At 44.3% G+C, this 26036-nt stretch overlaps 1 protein-coding gene and 1 long non-coding RNA gene across 2 annotated transcripts; one reads left to right on the top strand and one right to left on the bottom strand.

Annotated features, from left to right (window-relative positions):
* Positions 1-364: 364 nt before the first annotated feature.
* Positions 365-26036, bottom strand: Atg8a (Autophagy-related 8a). The gene is made up of 3 exons (XM_045751443.2): positions 25836-26036; positions 16621-16818; positions 365-1489 (listed from the first exon to the last, which is right to left on the bottom strand). The coding sequence occupies exons 1-3, from the start codon at positions 25923-25925 to the stop codon at positions 1418-1420; spliced, it is 360 nt and encodes a 119-aa protein (XP_045607399.1). The 5' UTR covers positions 25926-26036; the 3' UTR covers positions 365-1417.
* Positions 19007-21188, top strand: LOC138373289 (uncharacterized). Its single transcript, XR_011231115.1, has 2 exons — positions 19007-19135; positions 20858-21188. It is a non-coding gene; the product is annotated as an uncharacterized lncRNA (long non-coding RNA).

Genomic DNA, 26036 nt, shown 5'->3' with positions numbered 1-26036 from the left:
TGCCAATAGGTGGCACCAAGCTGGGGAGACCATCTTCTCCCCAGCTGGGTGCCAATAGGTGGCACCAAGCTGGGGAGACCATCTTCTCCCCAGCTGGGTGCCAATAGGTGGCACCAAGCTGGGGAGACCATCTTCTCCCCAGCTGGGTGCCAATAGGTGGCACCAAGCTGGGAAGACCATCTTCTCCCCAGCTCGGTGCCAATAGGTGGCACCAAGCTGGGGAGACCATCTTCTCCCCAGCTCGGTGCCAATAGGTGGCACCAAGCTGGGGAGAAGATATTCGGCATCTTAAATGAGGATACACACCATAAAAACTACAGATGCTAAACCAATCTGCACAAAATTGGACAAAATATGCAACGCATCAGGGTTTTCAGAATTTTAATCATTTTTTAGTACATTTCATAATGTGGCAATACTAGATTATATACGCCAAACAAAGGAAACTTGACAACTCAATATAATGTTCTCCTTAAAAGAAAAAATCAAGACCCACTACACACTAAACCAGGAGTGGCTATACAACGAAGTTAGGTATAACATGTCCAGAGGTGTCGGTGTGGCTATAACCAAGCACCAACTGTTACTGTAGCAAGATAAATTTGGTTTCATTTTTTCCCTGTTTGTCATTCATAATTATAATAGCCAAGGAGAATATGCTTTAGATCAAGAAATAATATTTACATCTTACAAAAAGTCTAAAGGTGATGCCAACAAAATTTTTGGATACAGTACACCTTTCACGGGGTTAATAAACAAGGCAGTACACGACTGGTTCCATTACTCGGTGGTGTATAGCTACGCACACAAGCGTCCACAATACCTACACCCCCACGAGTTAAGTCACCCGTCACGCACAATTTTCTTTATTTAAAGAAAAGGGAGAAGCAAGTGATTAAACTAATGACTAAGATGTACCAAACTGAACAAGCACATCATTATTAATTAAAAATTTTCATCCACCAAAAAAATTGAGAAATAAAATAAAATTGATCTATGCTTTGGCATACAATACAGGAGTTAAGCACATACTCTATTTAAGGCATTGTTTCAAGTGCAATTTGGAGGAATTATTGAAGCCGAATCAGTCCTGAGCACCTCGGGCAAGATGTTGCATTTCCCTCAAATTGCACCAAGACGCCATGAAGTAAAGCAGTGCAGTAAATGCATCCTTTCACTTCACACAACTCTCAAACCATCCAAAAGGAATGCCGCTACGTATTTAGAACTTTAGATGCAACTTCTGATTTTTTTTTATTTTCTTCATAATAAAGACTGTTATAGGGAGTTACAGCCAAGGCTCTAAATATCTCAAAGTCTTCTTCATTTTGAGGACAAGTCGTCCCACGCACTTCCTCTCGGGGTCTCCAGGTCAAGGTCACCCTCCAAGTAGCTGGCCAGCCTGACTAGGAACACTTCAGCACGCTCCTCCATAAACACTCTCGTCACTATAAGCTATGTACAAGAAGAAGTCCTCTTCATGATGCTCCTGTAAAGGAAGAAAAAAATATCAAGTCATCAGAGATTCCATGGATATTTTATTTCTTCTTAAATACCAATACAAAATGCCAAACATGTACATTTTTTTTTTTACAGAATTAAGTAATCTTAAATATGACAATCATTAGTAAAAATTACAGCATAGTTATAGCAACATTTCCCAAGCACCAAACAAGCTTGCAGGATTGTTTGGATTCATATATTGAGTTATGTTAAAATAAAAAAATAAATAAATAAATAAATAAATAAATTAAATAAATAAATAAATTATACACACACACACACGCTTTTTCTTTAAACTGGCAGGTCTAGACAAGAGGCTGAAATATCAACATAATCAACCCCCCCCCATTAGTTTTATTGTTTACAAGCACCTAAAGTATCCACGTTGTAATCCGAGTAATAACCTGCCTGGCTGGTACACAACATTACATGCAAAAAAGGATGGTATGAACATAATGTCCATGACAATACACATGCTAGCCACCATGAATATGGAATATATTAATAACCAATATCTTATTAACACTGGCAGTCTGGTCCCTCCACACACTTGTGAGGGTAAACGTCCTGAGCTACCCAAGGCCTTGCTCAGCAATCCATACAATTCTTTCAATGTCTCAATCGAGGGCAAAAAGGCAGGAAGCACTCAGGTCAATACACTCATGATCGATATAGTGTGTTCACAAACCCGTCGATTCAAATATAACAGCTCAAGGGCTGAAAGTAATTATCAAAAGGAAGGCACCAAACCGAGAAGGCTATGTAGCACCATCAAATGTGCGGAATAATCTGAAGGCGCTAAATATCACCAAGGATGCCAATACCAGAACAGAAACGCATAAGGCGAACAATATCAAAAGTATTCAAATCACCAAGAATTCTATCGAGGGACAAGCGATTGCGAGGGACGGTCGGAAAGCAAGACACACTCATCCTGGAAGTCAGGACATTCAACAAGGATATGCACGACCATAAGAGGGACAATGCAATTTGGACAATAAGGAGCAGGGCGGCGCTCCATTAAGTGTCCATGAGTTAAGCGCTTATGGCCAATACGCAGCCTTGCCAGAGCTATTTCTCATCATCGGTTACGGTGGTAGGAAGAAGGCCACAGGGACACTACCCTTAAGAGTACGCAGTTTGTTACCAGTAACAGAAACTGGTGCCAACGGGCAAGGATGGAGGAATGAATAACTGGGTAAAAGTCGGAATAAGGAATACCTTTACAGGAGATGGGACTATATTCACTATATACAGATGTTATATACAAGTATCTACATGTTTTGTTCACCACAACTGTACAACTAAGCTGATATAGTTAGTTCAGACACTAAGTCATCGCAACACAGTCAGCTGGCGGCTGCTTCCCTCACTCATTCAAGGTCACACAAATTTAATTTCAGAGGAATTTGAAATTACCAGTGGAGATGTAAGGAAGCTTTTGCTAGAGTTGGATGTGAGAAAGGCTATAGGCCCGAATGGAATATCACCATGGATACTAAAGAAAGGAGCAGAAGCACTGTACCTGCCACTCTCCATGGTGTGTAACAAATAACTGGTAACAGGTGAACTGCCAGAAATTTGTAGAGTGGCAAACGTAGTCCCCGATATACAAGGGGGATAGACAGGAGGCATACTGTTCCTTGGAACCATACTGTTTCTTATATATGTAAATGATCTTCCAGATGGTATAGAATCATTCTTCTCATTGTTTGCTGATGATGCAAAAATTATGAGGAGGATTAAGACAGAGGAAGACAGTATGAAACTACAAGACGACTTATTCTGCATGAATGGTCCAACAAATGGCTACTAAAGTTCAACCCGAGTAAATGTAAGGTAATGAAACTAGGCAGTGGAAACAGGAGGCCAGACACAGGATACAGAATGGGAGATGAAATCCTTCATGAAATAGAGAGAAGGATCTAGGAGTTAATATCACACCAACCCTGTCTCCTGAAGCCCACATCAAAAGAACATCTGCAGCGTATGCTAGGCTGGCTAACATCAGACTTGCCTTCAGGAACCTGTGTAAGGAATCATTCAGAACCTTGTATACCACATATGTAAGACCAATCCTGGAGTATGCGGCCCCAGCATGGAGCCCGTACCTCGTCAAGCACAAGGTGAAGCTTGAAAAATTTCAGAGATATGCCACTAGGCTAGTCCCAGAACTAAGAGGCACGAGTTACGAAGAAAGGCTGCATGAGATGCACCTCACGACACTAGAAGACAAGAGTAAGGGGAGACATGATTACTACCTACAAAGTTCTCAGAGGAATTGACAGGGGTAGATAAAGATAAACTGTTTAACACAGGTGGTTCGTGAAGAAGGGAATACAGGTGGAAAATGAGTACCCAAATGAGCCATAGGAATGTTAGAAAGAACTTTTTCAGTAGTCGGTAGTTAACAGGTGGAGTGCATTAGGCAGTGATGTGGTGGAGGCTGACTCCATACACAGTTTCAAATGTAGATATGATAGAGCCCAGTAGGCTCAGGAATCTGTACATCAGTTGATTGACAGTTCGAGAGGCAGGGACCAAAGAGCCAGAGCTCTACCCCCACAAGCACAATTAGGTGAGTACATGCACTAAATTTTCTCCCCCAACAATACTGTTTGCAGTGTAGTGCAAACAGTGTTATTACACTATATACACATTATATACAAGTATCTGCATGTTGTATGCACCATAACTGTACATAAGCTTGTAGGGTGCCCAAAGAGCATAGTGGCCACCCTCTACACAACTAGACAAGTCATGCAGACGACACAACCTCCGTCATCCTCCCAACAATCCTTTTGCTGTTATTACACTAAATACATATTATATGCAAGTATCTACATTTGTGTTCACCAGTAGATAACAATTGAGCTGGTATGGTGAATGTAGACAATAACACTTGGCCACACAGTCAGTAAACAACATTATCTCCTACTGTCCCTCAGCATTACTACTCCCACTACAGCGCTAATTACCACAACAATCCTGCTATTATCAGAATCCTGGTCATTTTTATCAGTCAGGGGTCATCTGTAATACTGTCATAGCCAAATAATAGCAGTTACATATTTATTTATTAGACCCTGAGGCAGATGAATGGGGTCCGGAGGAGGGGGAGACTACTGAGGGGGGGGCGGTCAAGGGCAGCAAGAGAAAGGAGGGAGGGGGGGGGGGTTTAAAACTAAGGATCACACCTCAGCAAGGGCAGCAACCAAGAGGGAATCGGGGATAAAAAAAACCTCCATATCTGGGACAGGGCCCGACCACCGAAATGGGAGGGGACAAAGCGAGAGAGTCAGGATGGGGTGGGGGAGGGGGTTGGTTGGCGAGAAAGCGATGCCTTCTTACCCGCTGGGGAAGAGGAAGGAGATTAGCCAGGCTTACATTTCTGACTCGGAGGTGTTCCAGCAACAACGTACTGGGCGACAGACTCGAGGGTCTCAGCAGAACAACAACTTGAGTGAACAACATGAAGATTGCTGGGAAGATGATGGACATCAGCCTGGACAGACAGGCGGCGTGGAAGGCCAAGAGATAGTGGGGAGGGACGGGAAGAAGGATCAGGGGGGAGAAGGAAAAAGACGACACAGGAGGGAGACCTTCCGGGACAGGATGTAAAGGAACAGGGGAGGAGGTGGTGGGCATGTCTGGGTCCAAAGCCTGGAAACAGTTGTGGGACTGAGGAAGGTGGGAAGGATGAGGAGAAGTAGAACGCAACACGCGAGCATAAGATACGCCAGTGAAAGGGTGGATACGGCAGACATGGCATCTCGCCCCAGGAAAAGTTGAACGATCCCGGTGTTTCAAGTTGAGGACTGCTGCTTCAATCTTTTAGTGCATACACATGCAGGAGAAGGTAGGGTGGGCCTCACCGCAATTGAGGCAGCGAGCCTGGGAAGATGAGCAATCGGTCTTAGAGTGGCTAATGTCCCCACACATGGAGCATAAAAAAAAAGACTTGTGAACTTGGGGGCACCGGGCACAAACTACCAGCACTTATTACAAAGTCTAGGAGAGGGCATGTACTCCTGAACGGAGCACCTGGCACCAGCAAGAATAAGAAGGGCGGAAGGGTCCTACTATCAAAGGTGATTTTCACAACTCGGAGGGGCTGATGGCGGACGACCACGAGGGGGTCGAGTGAACGTGTCCTACCTGGAGGACAGGATGGCCATGGGCTTTGAGGATACGTTTAATATCCTCATGGCAGTCTTTCAGGTCCCTAACACCGGTTGCAACATGGTGCAGGAGAACAGTGCCAACACTGGCATTTAACAGAGCATTTTTGGAGACCCGAACAGGGGTCTCCCCAATTCAGGACAATGCAGGCTAAGCAAGTAGCTGCATCCGGTGAAGGAGCAGCAACAACACGTGCACCAAAACGGGTGGGATTAAAAGTAAGAGGCATCCACCGAATCAACAAGGTGTTTATGGATGGAGAAATTGTCAGGTGTAGACGCCAGAGGGAGGAAATCAAAGTATTTAGCCCACTGAAGCAGGACCAAACAAGGCTTGGTAAGTATTAGTATGGGAAGGGATCGTGCGAGTGCAGCTGTGGCGGGGACAGCATTGAGAGCCCCCAGAGAGGGCAGTTTAAAAGGAGCAGTAGTTACAATGGAGAGTGAGCCATGCCAGGGGATGAGGTGGTCACCACTGGGGGAGTGTGGCTCGACCCAACCAGAGGAGGGAGGGGAGCCAGGGAGGGGGGCAGTAGTCAGGAGGGTCAAGGAGGAGCTAGGTCTGGGCCCAAGTGTAGCAGAGGCTACAGAGCCCGGTCTTCCAACACAGTCCGAGTCGGGGGCCTGGTCATCCACCCTACGAGCCTGAGAAGTTATAAGAGGAACAATATTCAGCAACATGGAAACTGAGAGGTAATATTTTCATTCACAAATGTGCCCCCGTACCCACCACGGAGCCACAATTAGAGGATAGGACACCCAACAAGAGACATGTTGCCGGTCTTGCCCCCCCCCCCCCAGGAGTGTGTCGTTAGTATACGCCCCACAATCGCCACCTTAAGAACAGTCAGTCCTCCAATATCGGGTTCAACGACGAAAGGAGGATTGATGATAAAAAGGGTCCCCTCGCTCAAGACATTGGGTACTACAGTTCTACGGGTGAGAGAGTATGCCTCCCCAAACATCCGGGCATCAAAACAGAAGTAGTCCGAAAGAATAATCAAGACTAGTAAAAGGTCGGCAGGAAATGACAATTAGAAAGGAGAAGAGAGGGGGGGGGGGGAATGAAACAAGGAAAAGGAAAAGATTTCTGGCACAATTGGTGAAGGCAGCAGCAGGAGCATTAGGCTTCAAAAAGACAGAGGACTAACTCATGGAGCATCACACTCCGGCAGCCGCCCACCAAGCCCCCTCAACGACGACAACGGGCCAGACAGGGAGGGGGTCAATCAAATCAAACATTTAGTCATAAAATCAACCATATCTGAAAACACAAAAATGAACACTGACAAAGTTGGAAAAGCATAAGACGATTGTCTTTGGGTGCACATTTCATTCAGGGTCGACCTTTAGATAAACACACACACAAGTATTTCATTCTCAACTCAGAGGAGTTAAGTGGTCTTTGCTCTTGATACTGGTATCAAGAGCAATACCTTGGCATGCACCACACAGCCAACACTGACCAAAGAAATATCCAGTTTAATAACATTGAGCCACTTATTGTCTTGGGGATCCTGGTCATCCCTGAATGTGAGCATGTGGCCAATTTATAGTCACTAAGTATGGAAAAGAAAAATATAGGGTTTAATGTGACAAGGCAGCATACTTCATTGGGATCGTTTGGAACCTTCCCTAGCATTCCGTGTAACGTTTGTTTTGTTCTTCAAATTCTAGATATTAATAACCAAGGCACTGCCTGGTGAGCACTCCCCCCCCCCCTCCAGTGCAGGGAGGAGGGGGGGGGGAAGTGGGGGAGAACGGGAGAAGATCCTCCCCTTCCTGATTGTGATAATGACACTTGTACAGACATAATAATAATAATAATAATAAAACAATGTTTACTCAGGTAAAAGTACATACATTCAAAATGAGTTACAAACAATGTTGGATTCTAGATAGAGCTAGTACATAATATGGCCCTGAGCCACTAATACGCACAGGGTTTTGGGCAAGATGTGGGGAAAAACACTTAAAACTAATTGGAGATCAAAAGCATAAATTGAATTGAAAAAATAATATTGACCTTATCCAACTATAATTGCCATGAACCACAAAATGCTCCAGAAAGTTGTGGTCATAAGGAAAGTCTATCCCCCTCTGGCTTGTTAGAACAGCCTGGCCATTTCCCCAAGATATATTCATAAATTTTAGCAATGATTAAAAAAATAGGGTCAGTTCTCAAATTAATATGATACAATAATATTCAGTGTGTAGTTAGCGGGTAAGTTAGGCATTTATTGACTTGTTATTCAAGCAGCAATCGTCAGCGATGCATTGTTTGAGAAAAGTATATACGTCAAATTGCGAGTCTTGAGTAAACAGTTCATTCATAAACGGGGTTTGCCAGATGGATTAATGAGCATTTAGCCTCTGCTGATAAGAACAGCCAGAAAAGTAGTCATAATAAGCATCATTTGAATTGTTACACAAGAAAACTATTAATTAAGGAGTGAGAAAGTGGTATGCTGAATCTCGTTAACCAAGAAAGCACTTGCATCAAAATATTGTTCTTGAAATGGCTGGTGTTCACATTGCCTTTGAAACAGTGAATGCCACTTTCAACTTTTTCCATAAAAGATGAAATACTTTAATTTCACCTGTCAAATCAAGGAGGAAGTACTGTACTTGCCTAGTTGTACTCACCTAGGTGTACTTATGGGAGTTGAGCTTTGGCTCTGTTCCCGCCTCTACTGTCAATCAACTGATGTACAGATTTGTGTATGATGCTGACTGGAAAGAGGTGAATGTTGTAGAACAGATGGATGGGCTACGACTTCATATTAACTAACTGTCCAACACTTCACATGACGTGTTGAGTAATTGACGCGAAAGTGAGCACCACTTCCATATGGCATTTTTGGGTACCGCGCAAGATTTGAACGGCTGGCGGGGTAGAGGCTCCCATATGCTGCCCAGGGGCTTTAGTAAACAGCTGCCATTTCGAAAAAAAATACAGCTAGACCACCACAGTATGAGGCCTCAGTTACCAAGCTGATACCATGGCGAAGCACACTGCCAAACACCTCCCAACCATGCACCATGCAATGGTGCTGTTGGTTGGGAGTATTACCACGCCTCTCGCTAGTGGCAGTGGTGTTACCAAGCGATGTTCTGTCGCATCAGCAACAGCAGCTCGCCCAGCCAACAGCGAGGACTGAAGAGCAAATAAATACCGAATTATATTTCTGTATGGTGAGGAAAGTGATATTTATGACTGACAATGATAAAGACTATGCACAAGAGTCCGATGATAATAGCACAGAACGAGATCGAGATAACCTGCTCCCATAGGGAGGCCTATACGCTAACCAGTGCCTCGTTGCCCAGTGTCTACACCAATTCGCTTACGATCACACAGTTCTTTTACATTAAGAGTATGAGGATATTTCGGGCGACGAGTCAGAGGAAGGCGTCTTTCTGGTTTTGTTGAAGCTTGAATCGGAACAGGGTATTACCACGCCCTGCGCTAGTGGCAGCTTTTTTTTTTTTTGCAGGGATATTCCTGCGCAGGCCCTAAGCCTATGGCTGGCCCACTAAGTGTTGCTTGTTTGTTTTACTTGGGCGGAGTATGAGTATTTATTACTCGTATGGTCGCTTCAGTAAGATTTTGCCATGTGTGTTTAACAACAACTTCTGCTCTGTTGAATCTAAGTTGAAATCTTAATGGGTTTGTAACTGTGCATTGTGTTAGATAATGTTCCAGTGGCCTGTCTGGCATTTCTCCAGTGTTGACATTTCCTCTCATCTTCCTGGGACCTGTAAGCCTATTTCCCATGCACATGGGTATCCAAGCCTAATGCGATGTAAGTGCACTTCTGTTGCTCTACTGCTCCCTGTCATCAAACTAAGTGGTTCGTAGTTGGTTGAATTCTTGTACCAACCCGCAGATCCTGATGTTGCAAAAGTGGTAGTGGTGTTACCAAGCGATGTTCTGTCGCATCAGCAACAGCGGCTCGCCCAGCCAAGCGCCACTGCATGGCACCACAGAGAATGAGGAAGCAAAGCCCCTCAATGTTCACGTGATTATACCTCATCTTCAGTTCGCACCCGTACTTTGCGATGGTCCACGGCGTACAATGATTCCTCATCATGGTGCCACTGTTTGGTCTCACAGGACACCAGGTGTACTTGTGTGGAGTGATGGCGATTTTGCTTCACTAATTCCTACCTTTGACAATAAAGATGTTGGGATTACAGACCTTTTCACTGATATTAGTGAGGACGTGTGAAATGGACTTTTTTACTGCACATTTTGATGAGCCGCTCATGAACATATTGTTCAGCAAACAAACATTCATGCGGCTCATCTCATTGAACACGAGTTAACAATTTTCATGATTACAGCGTTGGAAAAACACTACTGTAGGTGAAATGTATTTTTTGCACTATGTATGTTGATGAAACGGTGTGTAAAACACATCATTTAGATTAATGGAGCCTTGACATCCTAAAACGAAGACAAAGGCATTTATCAATAGAATACGTTCTTTGCAAAAGTGGAGAAAAGACAAGCAAGTGATAGTAAACCACAACCCGGTCCCAGTGGGGTTGAATTCCCAAGAAGAGAGCCTGCCTGACTCAAGAGGTGGATTCTCCTTCCACACCATAACTCTTCTCCTACCTCCCCATCGTCTCAAGCCAGCAACTGACTTTATAAGATAAAGAACAATTGAAAATGGTAAATTAACATTTATAATTTACATGTGCAGTATTATATTTACATTATAAAATGTCATACAGGTATTGATGTTTCATGGGGGTGGAACGGATTCATTTTATTTCCATTATCTTAAATGGGGAAATTCGTTTCTAAAGACGAGTTTTCCACATAACGAGCTCGGTGCCAGAACGGATTAAATTCGTTATGCGAGGCTCCATTGTATTATGTTCATAAAGCAGTTTTGCTGTTATTACACTATATATACAGATAAAATATAAGTATGTTTTGGTCTCCATATCTAACCAAGTTGGTATTGCGAGTCAAAAAGCAACGAGGAGTGGCCACCACACACCAGCCAGCCAGCCAGCCAGCCACTGGCCGCCACACCCTTCCTCACCTCACTCGCCAACATTCTCCTCCCACTATACTCTTGGCTTTTATTCATTATATACAGATGTTATATGCAAGTATCTACATGTTTTGTTCACCATAACTGTACATCTAAGCTGGTATGGTGAGTTCAAGCAATAACAGAAGTCACCACAGTCAGCTAACTCTCCCTCCCCTCACTCGTGCAAGGCCAAACACTAACATTCCTCCTCCAACCTTATTATTTGTAGTGTTATTACACTATATGCACACAAATATTACACGTTTTATTCACCATAACTGTACAACTAAGCTGATATGGTGACCAAACAGCATAATGGCCACCATACACTGCATGACAAGTCATGCAGACAATGCCACCTCCCTTGCCAAAATGGCTCCTCCCAACATACTCCTTTTGCTGTTATTACACTATATACACACATGTAAGTATCTACATTTGTACTCACCTAATTGTGCTTGCGGGGGTTGAGCTTTGGCTCTTTGGTCCCGCCTCTCAACTGTCAATCAACTGGTGTACAGGTTCCTGAGCCTACTGGGCTCTATCATATCTACATTTGAAACTGTGTATGGAGTCATGCCTCCACCACATCACTTCCTAGTGCATTCCATTTATTAACTACTCTGACACTGAAAAAATTCTTTCTAACGTCTCTGTGGCTCACCTGGGTACTAAGTTTCCACCTGTGTCCCCTTGTTTGTGTCCCACCCGTGCTGAAGAGTGTGTCTTTGTCCACCCTGTCAATTCCCCTGAGAATTTTGTAGGTCGTTATCATGTCTCCCCTTACTTTTCTGTTTTCCAGGGATGAGAGGTTCAGCTCCTTTAGCCTTTCCTCGTAGCTCAATCCTCTCTGTTCCGGGATGAGCCTGGTGGCATACCGCTGAATCTTCTCTATCTTTTGTTTAACTAGGTATTGTTATGATCTCAGCCTACAGGAGAAACGAGTCTCCCTCCTTGAGAGTTATTCGTCAAGCCTGACCTGATTAGAAGGTCTAGCAAAATTTGAGGTGATAACCCATATGAAAAATGGCTGGTTGGATATGTAAAACAATTTGAGATTATGGGCAATGAAGGAGAAAACAGATAAATGACTGGCTAGGAGATGTGGACATTTTGCTGGAGGCGTGAGGCTCGCTTCCGGAGGACCTTGACCTCACTTGAGTGCCAGACATCGCAGGGGAAAGCCGCGCTACGTTTGAGCTCCCGCCAGAAGGGAACCCCTAGTGATATATCTCTAAGAGAAGAGAAGTGTGCAGACGTACCAGCTGTGGAATCGAGCTGGGAACGTTGTGGTCTCAAGTCCTGGCCGACGAGCAGATATTAAATCGCCCAGAAGCATTATTGTGGGCCGTGGGAGCGCCCTGACCAGACGCCGTCAGAGGGAAAGCGCCCTCAACCAGTTAATCTGTGGTAAGCACGATAAACGCCAGTTCATAGTGATTGTTTGTAGTTGGTCGTGTGCCCAGCGACAGTAGCAATGTTTATTTATAAGTTAGACATGTTTTAATAAGGCAGAAGGCCTGAAATAGGAGAGTGAAGAGGGAGGAGCACGGAGCGACGTCCGTCCACTCTGAGCTCTGACGGACGACTGAGGGAGCCCGGCTCCGGATGGAGGAAGACCCTCCCAGCGAGTGAGGACCGCCGCCAGGCGAGGTGGAGTATGGACCCGCCCAAAACGGGGGAGTCCACTCTCACTGTATATAGAGGACAGGTAGAGGTTGGAGACAAACATATTGTGTGAATATTTTTTGTTTATGTGTTAAAGGGGAACATTTTATTGGAGTGTCGATGGGTTGCAGGTTTGTCTTTGGGGAAGGAGTTGCTGAGAACTTCGAAGCCAGCAGATGAAGTAGCTGATGAGACTCCAAGGTAGTGGAGCAGAGGACCTCGAGCTGTGGGGAGAAGCAGCAGTGAAGAGGAGTGTCACGTGCTTCGGCAGAGGTGGAGAAGCACCATAGTTGCTCGAGGAAACTTCACGGTGTAGCAGCCAAGAGAGCTGTGGAGGAACCTATCAGAAGGGTGAAGCACCGTAGTTACTCAAGGAAACTTCATGATAGCAGCCTGGAGGAGCTGCAGAGGATCCTGGTAGTGAAGCCCGGAAGAACCTAAGGATATTAGGGTTGTGAACTTCCAGAGGTGGAAGGGGAAGTTCTGGTGGATTACTTATAGGGAGTTGATAGTGTTTGGTTGTCTTTAGCGTGCAAGACGCAGTGAGAGGTGAGTGACTGTTGGCATTCTTACGTCAAGGAGTTTTTTATACTGAAGTATCAATGAACATTTATACTGGTATATGTTATTGCATTCAAATGCTGATTTTCTATATATATATTGTCTTGCTGATGGTGCAACAGTGTACGTAGGCTTGATCAACTTGAGGAGGTTGATAGTATCAGGTGGTGAACCAGGAGATAGGATACCACTTGATAAGCTGATAAGAGTTCTGATGGTGTTGGAGTGCAATCTGATTGTGATATTATAGAGTATAGGATTCATTATTATTATATGTGTGTATGTATCGTGTATGTGCTTTGTCCAGTAAATGTGTCACAATTTGCTGGTGTTTGCCCTTGTCCTAGTGAGGCTTCCCAGGAGGTAGTAAAGAAAGAGAGAAAGAACCAAGAACCACTGCTGTGGACAGGGTAGGAGGTAATACTAGTAAGTCATAGGGGATTGAGGAGATCATATCTCATAAGGAGAGAGTGGGGAGTCACAGCGGCTCGAGTGGGTGTGTGCACGTGACAACGAGGCTAAGTGTTGGAGCCGCATCCCCTAAACGTGTGACGTTGAGCCCCTCTCCAAGAGCCAGAAGCGCCAAGGGTGATCTCCTAGTATAAGCACTCTGCCGAGTTGTGGGTTGGGTTGTCCATAGAGAAGGATCAACGACGACAACACCAACCAACCCACAGTCTATAATAGTATGGACTCCAGGCTGGAGCTGCATACTCCAGGATTGGTCTTACATAAGTGGTATACAGGGTTCTGAAAGATTCCTTACACAAGTTTCTAAAGGCAGTTCTTATGTTGGCCAGTCTAGCATATGCCGCTGATATTTTTTTGATGTGGGCCTCTGGGGACAAGTTCGGTGTGATATCAACCCCTAGATCCTTCTCTAACTTGCAGGATTTCCCCTCCCAGATGATACCTTGTGTTCAGCCTCCTGCTCCCTTCGCCTAATTTCATCACCTTACACTTTCCTGAGTTGAGCTTTAGCAGCCATTTTCTAGACCATTCCTCCAGTTTGTCCAGGTCATCTTGTAGTCTCTGTATCTTCATCCGTCTTGATTCTTCTCAATTTTTGCATCATCAGCAAACATTGAGAGGAATGAGTCTATACCCTCTGGAAGATCGTTCACATATTAGAAACAGGATGGATCCAAGTACTGAGCCCTGTGGGACTCCGCTGGTGACATCTCGCCACTCTGATGTCTCCCCCCTCACCGTTACTCGCCGTTTCCTGTTGCTTAAGTACTCCCTTATCCACTGGAGCACCTTCCCTTTTACTCCTGCCTGTTGCTCCAACTTTTTTAACAGCCTTTTATGGGGTACTGTGTCAAAGGCTTTTTGGCAATCCAGGAAAATGTAGTCGGCCCACCCTTCTCTTTCCTGCCTAATTTTCGTTGCCTGGTCATAAAATTCTATTAATCCTGTGAGGCACAATTTACCATCTCTGAACCAATGTTGGTGGTGCATTACAAAGTTATTTCCCTCCAGATGCTCTACGAGCCTTTACCTCACGATCTTCATTCACCTTGCATGGTATCATGGTATACAAGTTAAGGAAACTGGCCTGTAATTCAGTGCCTCTTGCCTGTCACCCTTTTTGTATATTGGGACCACGTTAGCCATCTTCCAACTTTCTGGTAAGTCTCCTGTTTCCAGTGACCTGTTATACACCATAGAGAGTGGCACACTTAAGTGCTTCTGCACCTTCCTTTAGTATCCATGGTGAGATTCTGTCAGGCCCAACAGCCTTTGTCACATCCAGCTCCAGCAGACACCTTTTGACCTCATCACTGGTGAGGTCAAATTCCTCTAAGACTGCTTGGTTTGCCACCGCCTCATTTAGTGCAGGGGCTTCTTGTTCTATTGTGAAGACCTCCTGGAATCTCTTGTCAAGTTCACACACCTTGTCATTCTCTTATCTGTTCTCTCCTTTTCACAGCTTCATCACTTGTTCCTTCACTGCTGTTTTCCTCCTGATGTGGCTGTGGAGCAGCTTTGGTTGGGTCTTGGCTTTACTCGCGATGTCATTTTCAAACTGTCTCCCTGCTTCCCTCCTCACTCTGAGGTACTCATTTCTGGCCCTCTGGTATCTCTCCCTGCTCTCTGGTGTTCTGTTATTTCTGTAGTTTCTCCATGTTCTTTTACTCAGTTGCTTCGCTACCTTGCATTCCTGGTTGAACCATGGGTTTTTCTGTTTTTCTCCTTTCAGACGGGGATAAACCTGTCTGCAGCTTCCTGGCACTTCTGTGTTCACCATAGCAAACCACTGAGCTGGTATAATGAGTCCAGACAGTGAAAGGGGGCCACACAAGTTTCTAAAGGCAGTTCTTATATTGGCCAGTCTAGCATATGCCACTGATGATATCCTTTTGATGTGGAACCTCTGGGGACAGGTTGGGTGTGATATCGACCCCCAGATCTTTCTGTTGGACTTGTAGGATTTCACCTCCCAGATGGTACCTTGTGTTCAGCCTTCTGCTCCCTTTGCCTAAGTAATGAAATTAGGCTAAGGGAGCAGAAGGCTGAACACAAGGTACCATCTGGGAAGTGAAATCCTACAAGTCAAATACAGAGAAAGATCTGGGTCAATATCACACCGAACCTGTCCCCAGAGGCCCACATCAAAAGGATATCAGCGGCATATGCTTAGACTGGCCAATATAAGAACTGCCTTTAGAACTAACTTGTGTAAAGAATCGTTCAGGACCCTGTATACCACTTATGTAAGACCAATCATGGAGAATGCAGCTCCAGCCTGGAGTCCATACCTAGTTAAACACAAGACGAAGTTAAAGAAGATTCAGAGGTATGCCTCCAGACTGGTCCCGGAACAGAGGAATGAGTTACGAGGAAAGGCTAAGGGAGCTGAACCTCACAATCCTGGAAAACAGAAGAATAAGGGGAGACATGATAACCACCTTACAAAATTCTCAGGGGAATTGACAGGGTGGACAAAGAAACTCTTTAGCACGGGTGGGACACGAACAAGGGGACACAGGTGGAAACTGAGTGCCCAGGTGAGCCACAGAGACGTTAGAAAGAATTTTTTCAGTGTCAGGGTAGTTAACAAATGGAATGCATTAAGTAGTGTTGTGGTGGAGGCTGACTCCATACAGTTTCAAATGTAGATATGATAAGAGCCCAATAGGCTCAGGAATCTGTACACCAGTTGATTGACAGTTGAGAGGCGGGACCAAAGAGCCAGAGCTCAACCCCCCACAAACACAACTAGGCGAGTACAACTAGGTGGGTACACAGTCAGCAGACGACACTAGCTCCCTCCCCACCAAGATTACTCCCACCACAGCGCTAATTTATCACAACAATCCTGCTATTATCAGAATCCTGGTCATTTTTATCAGTCAAGGGTCTTTTGTAATACCATCATCGTTAAATAATAGCAGGTACGTATTGACATTTTAAGGCAATGCTGTGGTCACAAGCTGAACAGCATTGCTGTTAGCGCACGTTGTATGCGCCAGCCTTAGTTGCTCACTCTGTACCAAGGCTCTCACACCCGGAAATGTTACCTGGAATTTATTTTCCAAGATGGCGTCTGTTTACTATCAGCCGGAGCGCGGGGCAATAGCATGCAGCAACTGGAGCAATCGTACAAGAATTTTATCCATATAAAATTTAAAAGATGGCTAGCAACATACCTGATAGAGAGAGCCCATAGTGGCAGAGGTTGGAGGAATGACATTATTGACAAAGAAGAAGAGAGCATCTTCAGGTCGGAGGTGGATTCGCTTGCGGATTAAGAAGTAGAACTGTCCAACTGTCAGGTCACTAGGAACTAGGTATTTTTTCTTATCCAAATCCCCAATGCGAGCTTTGGGTGCCTTCTCCACAATCACCTGAAAAAATCAATAAAATTTTACTTTTGTGCTCAAGGGAAGGTGCAACATAGTTCATGATGTTGAGTCCGGCCTCAAGCCAGGTGCTGGTAGTAAAACTACTGAACTGCCAAAACCTTCTCCAGGTATAATAAAACTCCCACAACATAAATAAAAGCAGCTTTACGTCCATTTAGACATCAAAAGACTAATCTCTGAATTCCACAGCTAATTTGGTTGCAGTTCAAAATCTCTCTTTCATCATTGATAAGTTTCTGTACCGAGGGTCGATGGTCTGGAAAAAAAACCCCAATCCCAATGTGAAATTAATGTTATGTTTCAGTCCATCCAGGATCCATAATTTCTACCTGTCAACTTTAAAAAAAAAACTCCAGGAAAACTGGAATGTTGTCACCATTTTGAGTTTTAGGGATAGGTTATATGTTTTCAGACATCAATTGCGACATTCTCTGCACAATAACCTTGCACCAGGAAGCCAATGGAGGTCTTAACCCTTTAACTGCAAGCCACATACAGTACTCTGACGAATTAAAAGTACTGTGCAAGATTTTAAACTCCCACTGGTACACGCTCCCATCCACTTTGTCAGGCCTCCAATAAACAGACCATCTAGGAAAAACATTGCAACCACACTACCTGGGTGTGAGGGCCTCAGTACTATGAGCGGCTCACAGCACCGCCCGGGCAGCGGCTCACAGCACCGTCATACAGCTCGTGCCTGCAGCATCACTACCACCACCTGCGTATGAGGGCCTCAGTAATATGCGAGCAGCCATCAGCAACACATGCAGCAGCTCACAGGACTGCCATGCAGCAGCTCACAGGACTGCCATGCAGCAGCTCACAGGACTGCCATGCAGCAGCTCACAGCACCGCCATGCAGCTTGTGCCCGCAGTGTCACCATCATTAAATAAGTAACCAATTATTTATAAATTTTAGTGAGACCCAGTGATAAAGACACTACAAGGTTCAGATACCAGCAAACTAGATGCAGGTGGTGATGTTCACAGCACAAGGCCCACAGCTGCAGTTTGGTGTATCTATACCACGCAATAGGATCCCATGTTCCATCATAAACAATGATTCAGTATCCAGGATTTAATAACCAGGTTTCTGAAAAGAGCAGGCTTAGTGTTAAGAGATCTGCAGGTTTTGCAGATAAGTGCAGTTTTGGCTCGTGTTAGCCATCTGCAAAGCATATAAGATGGCACTTGGCAACTGACGAGTGCGAGATACCTGCTTGATGGGGTTCATGCAAGTTCTACTCCCCAAGCCTGGCCCGAGGACAGGCTTGACCTTGTGTGGGGACTATGCCATGCGCAAATCAATGGCCTAAGATATAATCACCCGCCACAACTGTTTAGGGGTTCACCTTGGTGCATAAACATGTAGGTAAGTTATATATATGTGCTAATAATGTGCAATTATAGCAAAAACAAAATTCCAAAAAATATGAGTGCATGTATATTAGTGACACTAATGTACTGTAAGCTCACTTACCCAAATTATATGGGAAGGACCACCATTAGAAAAGAAGACGTACAGACAAGTAGAATTTTTACCGAGTTAGTCCAAAAGTGAATAAATTCGCAATTTTTTTGCCTTGCAACAAACCATCTGAATTTCCACACTAAAAAATATACCAGTACAGTACTCTAATTTAAAAACTTCAACAGCTTATTTCTTTCTTCAAGGCAAAGAACTTGTTGCAGTTCTTTGCCTTGATAGATGCTGCACACAGTATTGCGCATCTTCAAATCAATAATTCTGGAAAATTTATATAAGCTAACACCCAGTAAATTACTGTACAGTACACAAGTCTGGTAAGGTCAGTTCAGCAGCTGAGCTGGTAAAAGGCTCTTGGCTTGCTGGTTTTTACCCCTATCAAGTTTTGCTTGTCTCCTGTGTTCACTGGTCAGGATCACCTCTTTGGTTCACCTCAAGTACTGACATGTTTACCAACTTCTGGAGGAGCACAGTTGCATGAAAAATTAATTAACACATCAACAGAAGACGTGAGTAAACTGTATTTGGTTGTCTGGTGTTAGTTACCACAACCTTCTTCAATACATCCAGGGTTATCTTGAGGTTTTGCGGCTATCTTGAGGTTATTGCCGCTGGTGATTGCTGATGCTGCCAGACATACAGTAAGTAGTCTTGGCCAAATTTTGTTTAAAAGTTATTTAAGAATGTTTCACTAAGGACATGGCACTGTGGTACAATACAAGGGTTGATAGCACACAGCCTGGACACACACACGTAATGTTAGCCGCCAGGTGGAAAAAAATTCCAAGTTTTAGTAGAAAACTACAACCTGTTTAAAACTACAAATTTAAAAATACAAAATTATAAATTTTGAAAGAGAAATTGAAAACATGCCCATGCACTCGGCCCCAGGTCCAGACTCGTGTAATTCAATATTTATAAAGAAATGCAAAGTGCCGGTAGCACAGGCACTCAGTATAGTGTGGAGGAAGAGGTTGGACACGGGGGAGATACCAGATGCACTTAAAGTAGCAGACATAGCCCCTCTACACAAGGGAGGGAGCAAAGCATTGGCAAAGAATTATAGACCAGTTGCACTAACATCGCACATCATAAAAGTATTTGAGAGTGATTAGGAGTCAGGTCACCAATTTCATGGAGACCAATGACCTTCACAACCCAGGTCAACATGGATTTCGAGCGGGAAGATCGTGCCTCTCACAGCTACTTGAGCACTACGACAAAGTCACTGAGGCATTAGAAGAAAATCAGAATGTTGATGAATGAAAATGATGCTGATGAAAATCAGAATGCTAGATACACGGACTTCGCAAAGGCTTTCGATAAATGTGACCATGGCGTGATAGCACACAAAATGAAGTCAATGGGAATAACCGGTAAAGTAGGACGCTGGATACTAAGTTTTCTGTCAAACAGGACTCAGCGAGTAACGGTCAACCATATAAAATCTAGTCCAAGTGCAGTTAAAAGCTCTGTACCTCAGGGTACAGTCCTTGCACCGCTGCTTTTCCTTATTCTCATATCAGATATAGACAAAAATACAAGCCACAGCTTCGTATCATCCTTTGCAGATGACACAAAAATCAGTATGAAAATTACCTCGGCTGAAGACATTGAAAAACTTCAAGCTGATATTAATAAAGTTTTCGACTGGGCAGCAGAAAATAACATGTTTAACAGTGATAAATTCCAGGTACTCAGGTATGGTAAAAATGAGGACCTTAAACATAATACAGAGTACAAAACACAATCAAATGTACCTATAGTAGGAAAACAGCATGTAAAGGATTTGGGAATAATAATGTCTGACGACCTAACGTTTAAGGAGCATAACCAAGCAAATATTGTGACAGCCAGAAAAATGATAGGATGGATTACGAGAACTTTCAAATCCAGGGATCCCATCACAATGGTTGTACTCTTCAAGGCACTTGTGTTGTCCCGTCTTGAGTACTGCTCAGTACTCACTTCCCTCTTCAGAGCAGGAGAGATTGCTGAAATAGAGGGAATACTGAGAACATATACGGCATGCATAGACGCAATAAAGCACCTAAATTATTGGGATTGTCTCAAAGCCCTCCAAATGTACTCACTAGAAAGAAGACGAGAGAGATATCAAATAATATACACCTGGAAGATACTGGAGGGCCAAGTACCAAATCTACACAGAAAAATAACAACGTACTGGAGTGAACGATATGGAAGAAATTGTAGAATAGAACCAGTGAAGAGCAGAGGTGCCATAGGCACAATCAGAGAACACTGTATAAACATCAGAGGTCCGCGGTTGTTCAACGTCCTCCCAGCAAGCATAAGAAATATTGCCAGAACAACCGTGGACATTTTCAAGAGGAAACTAGATTTATTCCTCCAAGGAGTGCCGGACCAACCGGGCTGTGGTGGATATGTGGGCCTGCGGGCCGCTCCAAGCAACAGCCTAGTGGACCAAACTCTCACAAGTCAAGCCTGGCCTCGGGCCGGGCTTGGGGAGTAGAACAACTCCCAGAACCCCATCAACCAGGTATCAACCAGGTACACAGTTTGTACGAAATTTGTACTCGTCATAATATTTGATATTTCCTTAGTTTTGACTAAGGAGTTTTTATAATCCAACTCTTGGTTATCCTACATTAAAATATAAATTGCAATGTTAAACACAACAACAACAAAGAACAAAATAAAAATAAACTTAATAACTGCATTGCTATTTATTCCTAAATAATTCCCCCACTATAGCTGATTTTGCAACAAATGTTAATTTCAATCTGTCATTAAGAACAACTACCAAGAGAATTGGTCTTAACATTTAATCACATCTAGTACATTTCCTAGACTCAAATGCCCATTTTCAAAGGGGGGGGGGGGGGACAAAAAACACAATTCGCTCGACAAATACCTTTGCAACTGGGGAAAAAACGTACAACTTGGTTTTAAATATGGTCAGTGGCTTTCCCAAGGCCTCCCCCCCCCCCCACCACCAACTCTTATTATCTTGCATCCATCTATGTAAATCATTAAAATGGTGATAGGAGCCCTATTAAGAGTTACCATTCATACCTTCCTATTTTCCATGTTCTATGGGGCTCGAGGTTATCTTGAGATGATTTCAGGGCTTTTTAGTGTCCCCGCGGCCCGGTCCTCGACCAGGCCTCCACCCCCAGGAAGCAGCCCGTGACAGCTGACTAACACCCAGGTACCTATTTTACTGCTAGGTAACAGGGGCATAGGGTGAAAGAAACTCTGCCCATTGTTTCTCGCTGGCGCCTGGGATCGAACCCAGGACCACAGGATCACAAACCCAGTGTGCTGTCCGCTCGGCCGACCGGCTCCCTCGGGCTGATTTCACTAAGGCAATCTAATTTTAACTTATGGTATGATGGGCACCTTTTACACCAGTTTGCGAGGTGTCCCGATATCCTAGCCGAGCCGAGCTGCTTCAGCTCTTGCTCCCACATCCGCCGATTCAGCTCTTGCTCACCATATCCGCCACTTCAGCTCTTGCTCACCACACCAGTTCAGTAAATCCAGCCTGGAATGAGTGCATGCCAACCAGATTGGCCCAATCTAGGTTCCACTGTATATACACAGGATTCCTGTCTCATGACAAAACTAATTAGGATATTCTGCACCAACTTACAGTGGGCCTCTATTTACGATGGTAATCCATTCCCAGAGATGTATCTTAAGTCAAAATATCGTAAGTTGAAGCGATTTTTCCCATAAGAAATAAAGGGAATTGAATTAATCCATTCCCCACCCTCCAAAATATTAACTTACAAATATATTTTATACTGAATATAATTGTTTTCTCTAACTACAATACAGTACATCTGTTTACCTTACCTTTATGGAGGACTCTTTATGGCGTATGGAAGATGGCAATGAGGGGGGGGGGGGGAGGAAAGGTGTTACTGTTATAATGGATGGGACTCCCCTTCCAAACATCAGGCAGTGATGACTTCTCTGGGATACACACTGGCATGTTTTGCCTGCATACCACTAGGACCAGCTTGTGGCTCACTGTTTGCTTGTCTTGCTAACAATGTCTATACACACTTGTTTTTCCCTACATTTTAACACTTGTCTGTAGTAAGACATCACATTGTCATTTAATGGTCAATGCAACGGCCTGCTACAGCTTTATCTGGGCGAGTTTTTTCAACAAAACTTTGCAGTTCTTCCCATACTTCACACATTTTCTTAATGAGGAAGGGACATCCTCTACTGCCTCTACTCAACTATTTTCTTAGGTTCAACCTTACCATTGACTTTCTTGGGACCCATGGCATGATATATAATCAGTTATGTTCAAAAAGCAAAAAAATCACAAAAACGGATTTTCTTATAGGCGTGATCGTCACTAAGCGGGCAGCTCTAGTAAACTGAGGCAGGTTGGTCCGCATGACCGGAAACCACGCGCTCGGTCAACCCAAACATGTACCAACAAGTATCATTAGTCGACGACACTATCGGAAGTCGAATCGCATTTTCCGATCAAATTTCCATTGTAACTAAAATATCGTAAGTCGGGGCAATCTTAAGTAGAGGTGCCACTGTATACACAAGTTCAGGTCCAGGTGTACTCTCGGAACGTAGAGCACAAATGGCCACAGGTCCAGGTGTACTCTCGGTATGTGGAGCACAAATGGCCACAGGTCCAGGTGTACTCTCTGTATGTGGAGCACAAATGGCCACAGGTCCAGGAGTACTCTTCGGGATGTGGAGCACAAATGGCCACAGGTCCAGGAGTACTCTCGGTATGTGGAGCACAAACGGCCACAGGTCCAGGTGTACTCTCGGTAAGTGGAGCACAAACGGCCACAGGTCCAGGTGTACTCTCGGTATGTGGAGCACAAACGGCCACAGGTCCAGGTGTACTCTCGGTAAGTGGAGCACAAACGGCCACAGGTCCAGGTGTACTCTCGGTAAGTGGAGCACAAACGGCCACAGGTCCAGGTGTACTCTCGGTATGTGGAGCACAAATCATCACAGTATAGTTTGCAAGAATGCAGTCATGCTTAACCACTGAACTGCACTCGGTGGGAAACTGCGCCAACTGAGAAAACTGATTTTTTGGTACCCATTTGAAACGCGTGCGCGCGGTTGGTTGTGTACGAGATGGATGCCTGAGGCCAGCAGTGAGCGGTGGCCATTTTGAAAAAAATCCCAGAATGCCCCAGGCCCGAGGGTAGCCTCGGTTCTGATCGAGCAACCATAGTCCGATGCACACGCCTCCAGCTCCCAGTTGCCTGTGGGACACGCTGTTGCAAAACCGCTTTCTCCAGGGGAGATAAACAGTTTGTTGTTTGAAGATGAAGGGGAATATTATATTGATGACCCAAGGGTTGATAAAGACAAGAGTCCGATGGAAGTGAAACACACAGATGAAGACGATACAGTGAGTGCGTATCGTTCAGGGCGAGCTGCATGCACAGTGGAGCGTCACAGGTCATCTCCCTTGCCAGTATTATCCCCACCACCGCCATTTCGCACAGGGGGAATTTCACAAACCCGGTGCAGCACGGTGGTTAATGGAAAATGTGATTCAGGGCTAACCCTGCAACTTACTATTTGTATCATCCACTCTATAGCATCCTGAAGATCATGGAGAAAACTTTCTACCTCCATCAAGTAAACCTTTAACTGCAAACAAGGTAATGCCAAGAACACTTTGCAAAGAAACATGGAAAGGGTTTGTTTAACCCATACTTTGGACCACGGTAAGGTTCAGAATTACGAAACAATCCTGCAACACAGCTCCCAGTGACCAAACTCCTGAAAATCAAATTCCTCCGTGTGAAGTGCAAAACCACATAACTTGCACCTGATAGTTTTGCTCATTAGCAAATGCCTTACAGCTGACCAATTTATGTAATATATCTGTAGCACAAACTTTGTTTAAACACTGAGGGGGGGAGGAGGAATGGGTCACAGTGCGGAAATCTGTTTACACGACCATACTGCCTTTTACATTGTTTACACGACCACACTGCCCTTTACAAAGGCAAAACATTAAGGAGACCTTTCAATAGCTTGAAGAGTCCAATACATTGCTAGCATTATGATTGAAAGAAGCTTATTCTCTCAATTAAGTAATACTCCTCCAGTAAAATTCTCATTCCTGGGAGACTTGCCATCAAATCCTCTGATTAAAGGTATAATATACACCATCATGACTTGACGAGGCACTTCCATACATTTGTGCTGCCTTTAGCTCCCCCCAGTCAACGAGGAACAGTTTCCATTCACTGGGATTCAAGTTTTCTCTCCCCCTCTTTACTTGTTGACATTAATTACAGAGTTGTCTAATACCCTAGCAAAATGTTCATTACATAATATTGCTTACTTTAACCAGGCCTGCCACTAAGGGGTGGAAATCCCTGGTTGGTCAGGAAATACTTTTAATAATTCTACAGTTCACGGAGGTAGGGGAAAAGGACAATTTATGTCGAGTCCTTTGCAAGTATTCCCAAACCAAAATGATAAAAGGGGCTTAAACCTGCCTCAGCCTCTCAAATAGGTTTTTAAAAATTTGAATTAAAAAACATTAAAATAAGGAATACTGTAAAGAACCAAGAGTTAAGGCAAGATCATTACATTCTAAATACAGTATTGCATAAAGCCACAAACTAAACCTAGATTATACAGTACTGGATAATTATACTCATGTTATGCTATTATGACAATATTCTGTAATTTTGTACAAACCATCAATGAACATTCATGAATTTTTTGAGTGAATTGAAATGACCAATGGTCAATACGTTGATCTAAAATAATGCAAACAGTTTATACCAATGTAATCAATGCCATTCTATCAGTGATCAGAAATAATCAAAACTAGTCAACTTATTACACCGGATCATGTACCAGTTTACAGGATGCGTGTTACTTTCTTTGTTGTGGATGACCTTGGCCAACAACCTTGCCATCACAACCCAGTTTCTCCACACCTGTGTAACCCTTGGTGCTACACAGCGACCCAGTTTCTCCACACCTGCTTGAAAGATGACCTTAGTGCTACAGAATGAGACAGTTAAATGAAACATGCTCAGAGCATTCACTAACATGTTAAGCAAAAACTCGAATATCTTAGCAGAACCTGGCCATGACGGACCATAGCACTGTGCACCACACCAATATTTATATTAATAACTTGGATCTGTACAAATTTACCTTTAAACGAACATTTCCAAAAGGTTTCTACATAACGTTTGCTACAACATTTACAGGATGTTTTTGAGGGGGCAGAAATGTTTCAATAAAATGTTTATATAAATGTTTGTATACAAGGTAAATATGGCGTGGAGCGCGCCTGGGGGCGGTCAGGGGCGGCGGGCATCACCAGCGAGGCACCAGCCTGGCCCTCGGCCACAACAGGTGGGCCAAACCAAGCCAAAGTGCACTCAGCCAGTGATGGCGGCGGCCCTCATGACATTGACTCATCCCCCTCCCCCCCGTCAAGTGCGTCGTATCTTCACCCACACAAACTGTATCTATACACACTCACTGGCACACGGTCCGGATATTTCTTCCTGATCTTCTCGCCCTCCGCCCTCCTCTTCTCGAAAGGATGTTCCTCCTTGTACTGCCACTTCATCTTGCTGGGGGTTAATGTGTGTGGCGGGGGTTGAGGTGGATGGTTGCAGCTGGCGGGGCGGACGAGGAGCGTCTGGCGGGCTCCCCTGTCCTCGCCCCTGGCTCGATAACA

Source organism: Procambarus clarkii, chromosome 5 (genome assembly GCF_040958095.1).
Source record: "Procambarus clarkii isolate CNS0578487 chromosome 5, FALCON_Pclarkii_2.0, whole genome shotgun sequence".
NCBI classification, from domain to species: Eukaryota; Metazoa; Arthropoda; class Malacostraca; order Decapoda; family Cambaridae; genus Procambarus; species Procambarus clarkii.
Note: the sequence above shows the minus strand (reverse complement) of the source record. Positions and strands in the feature narration are given on the sequence as shown.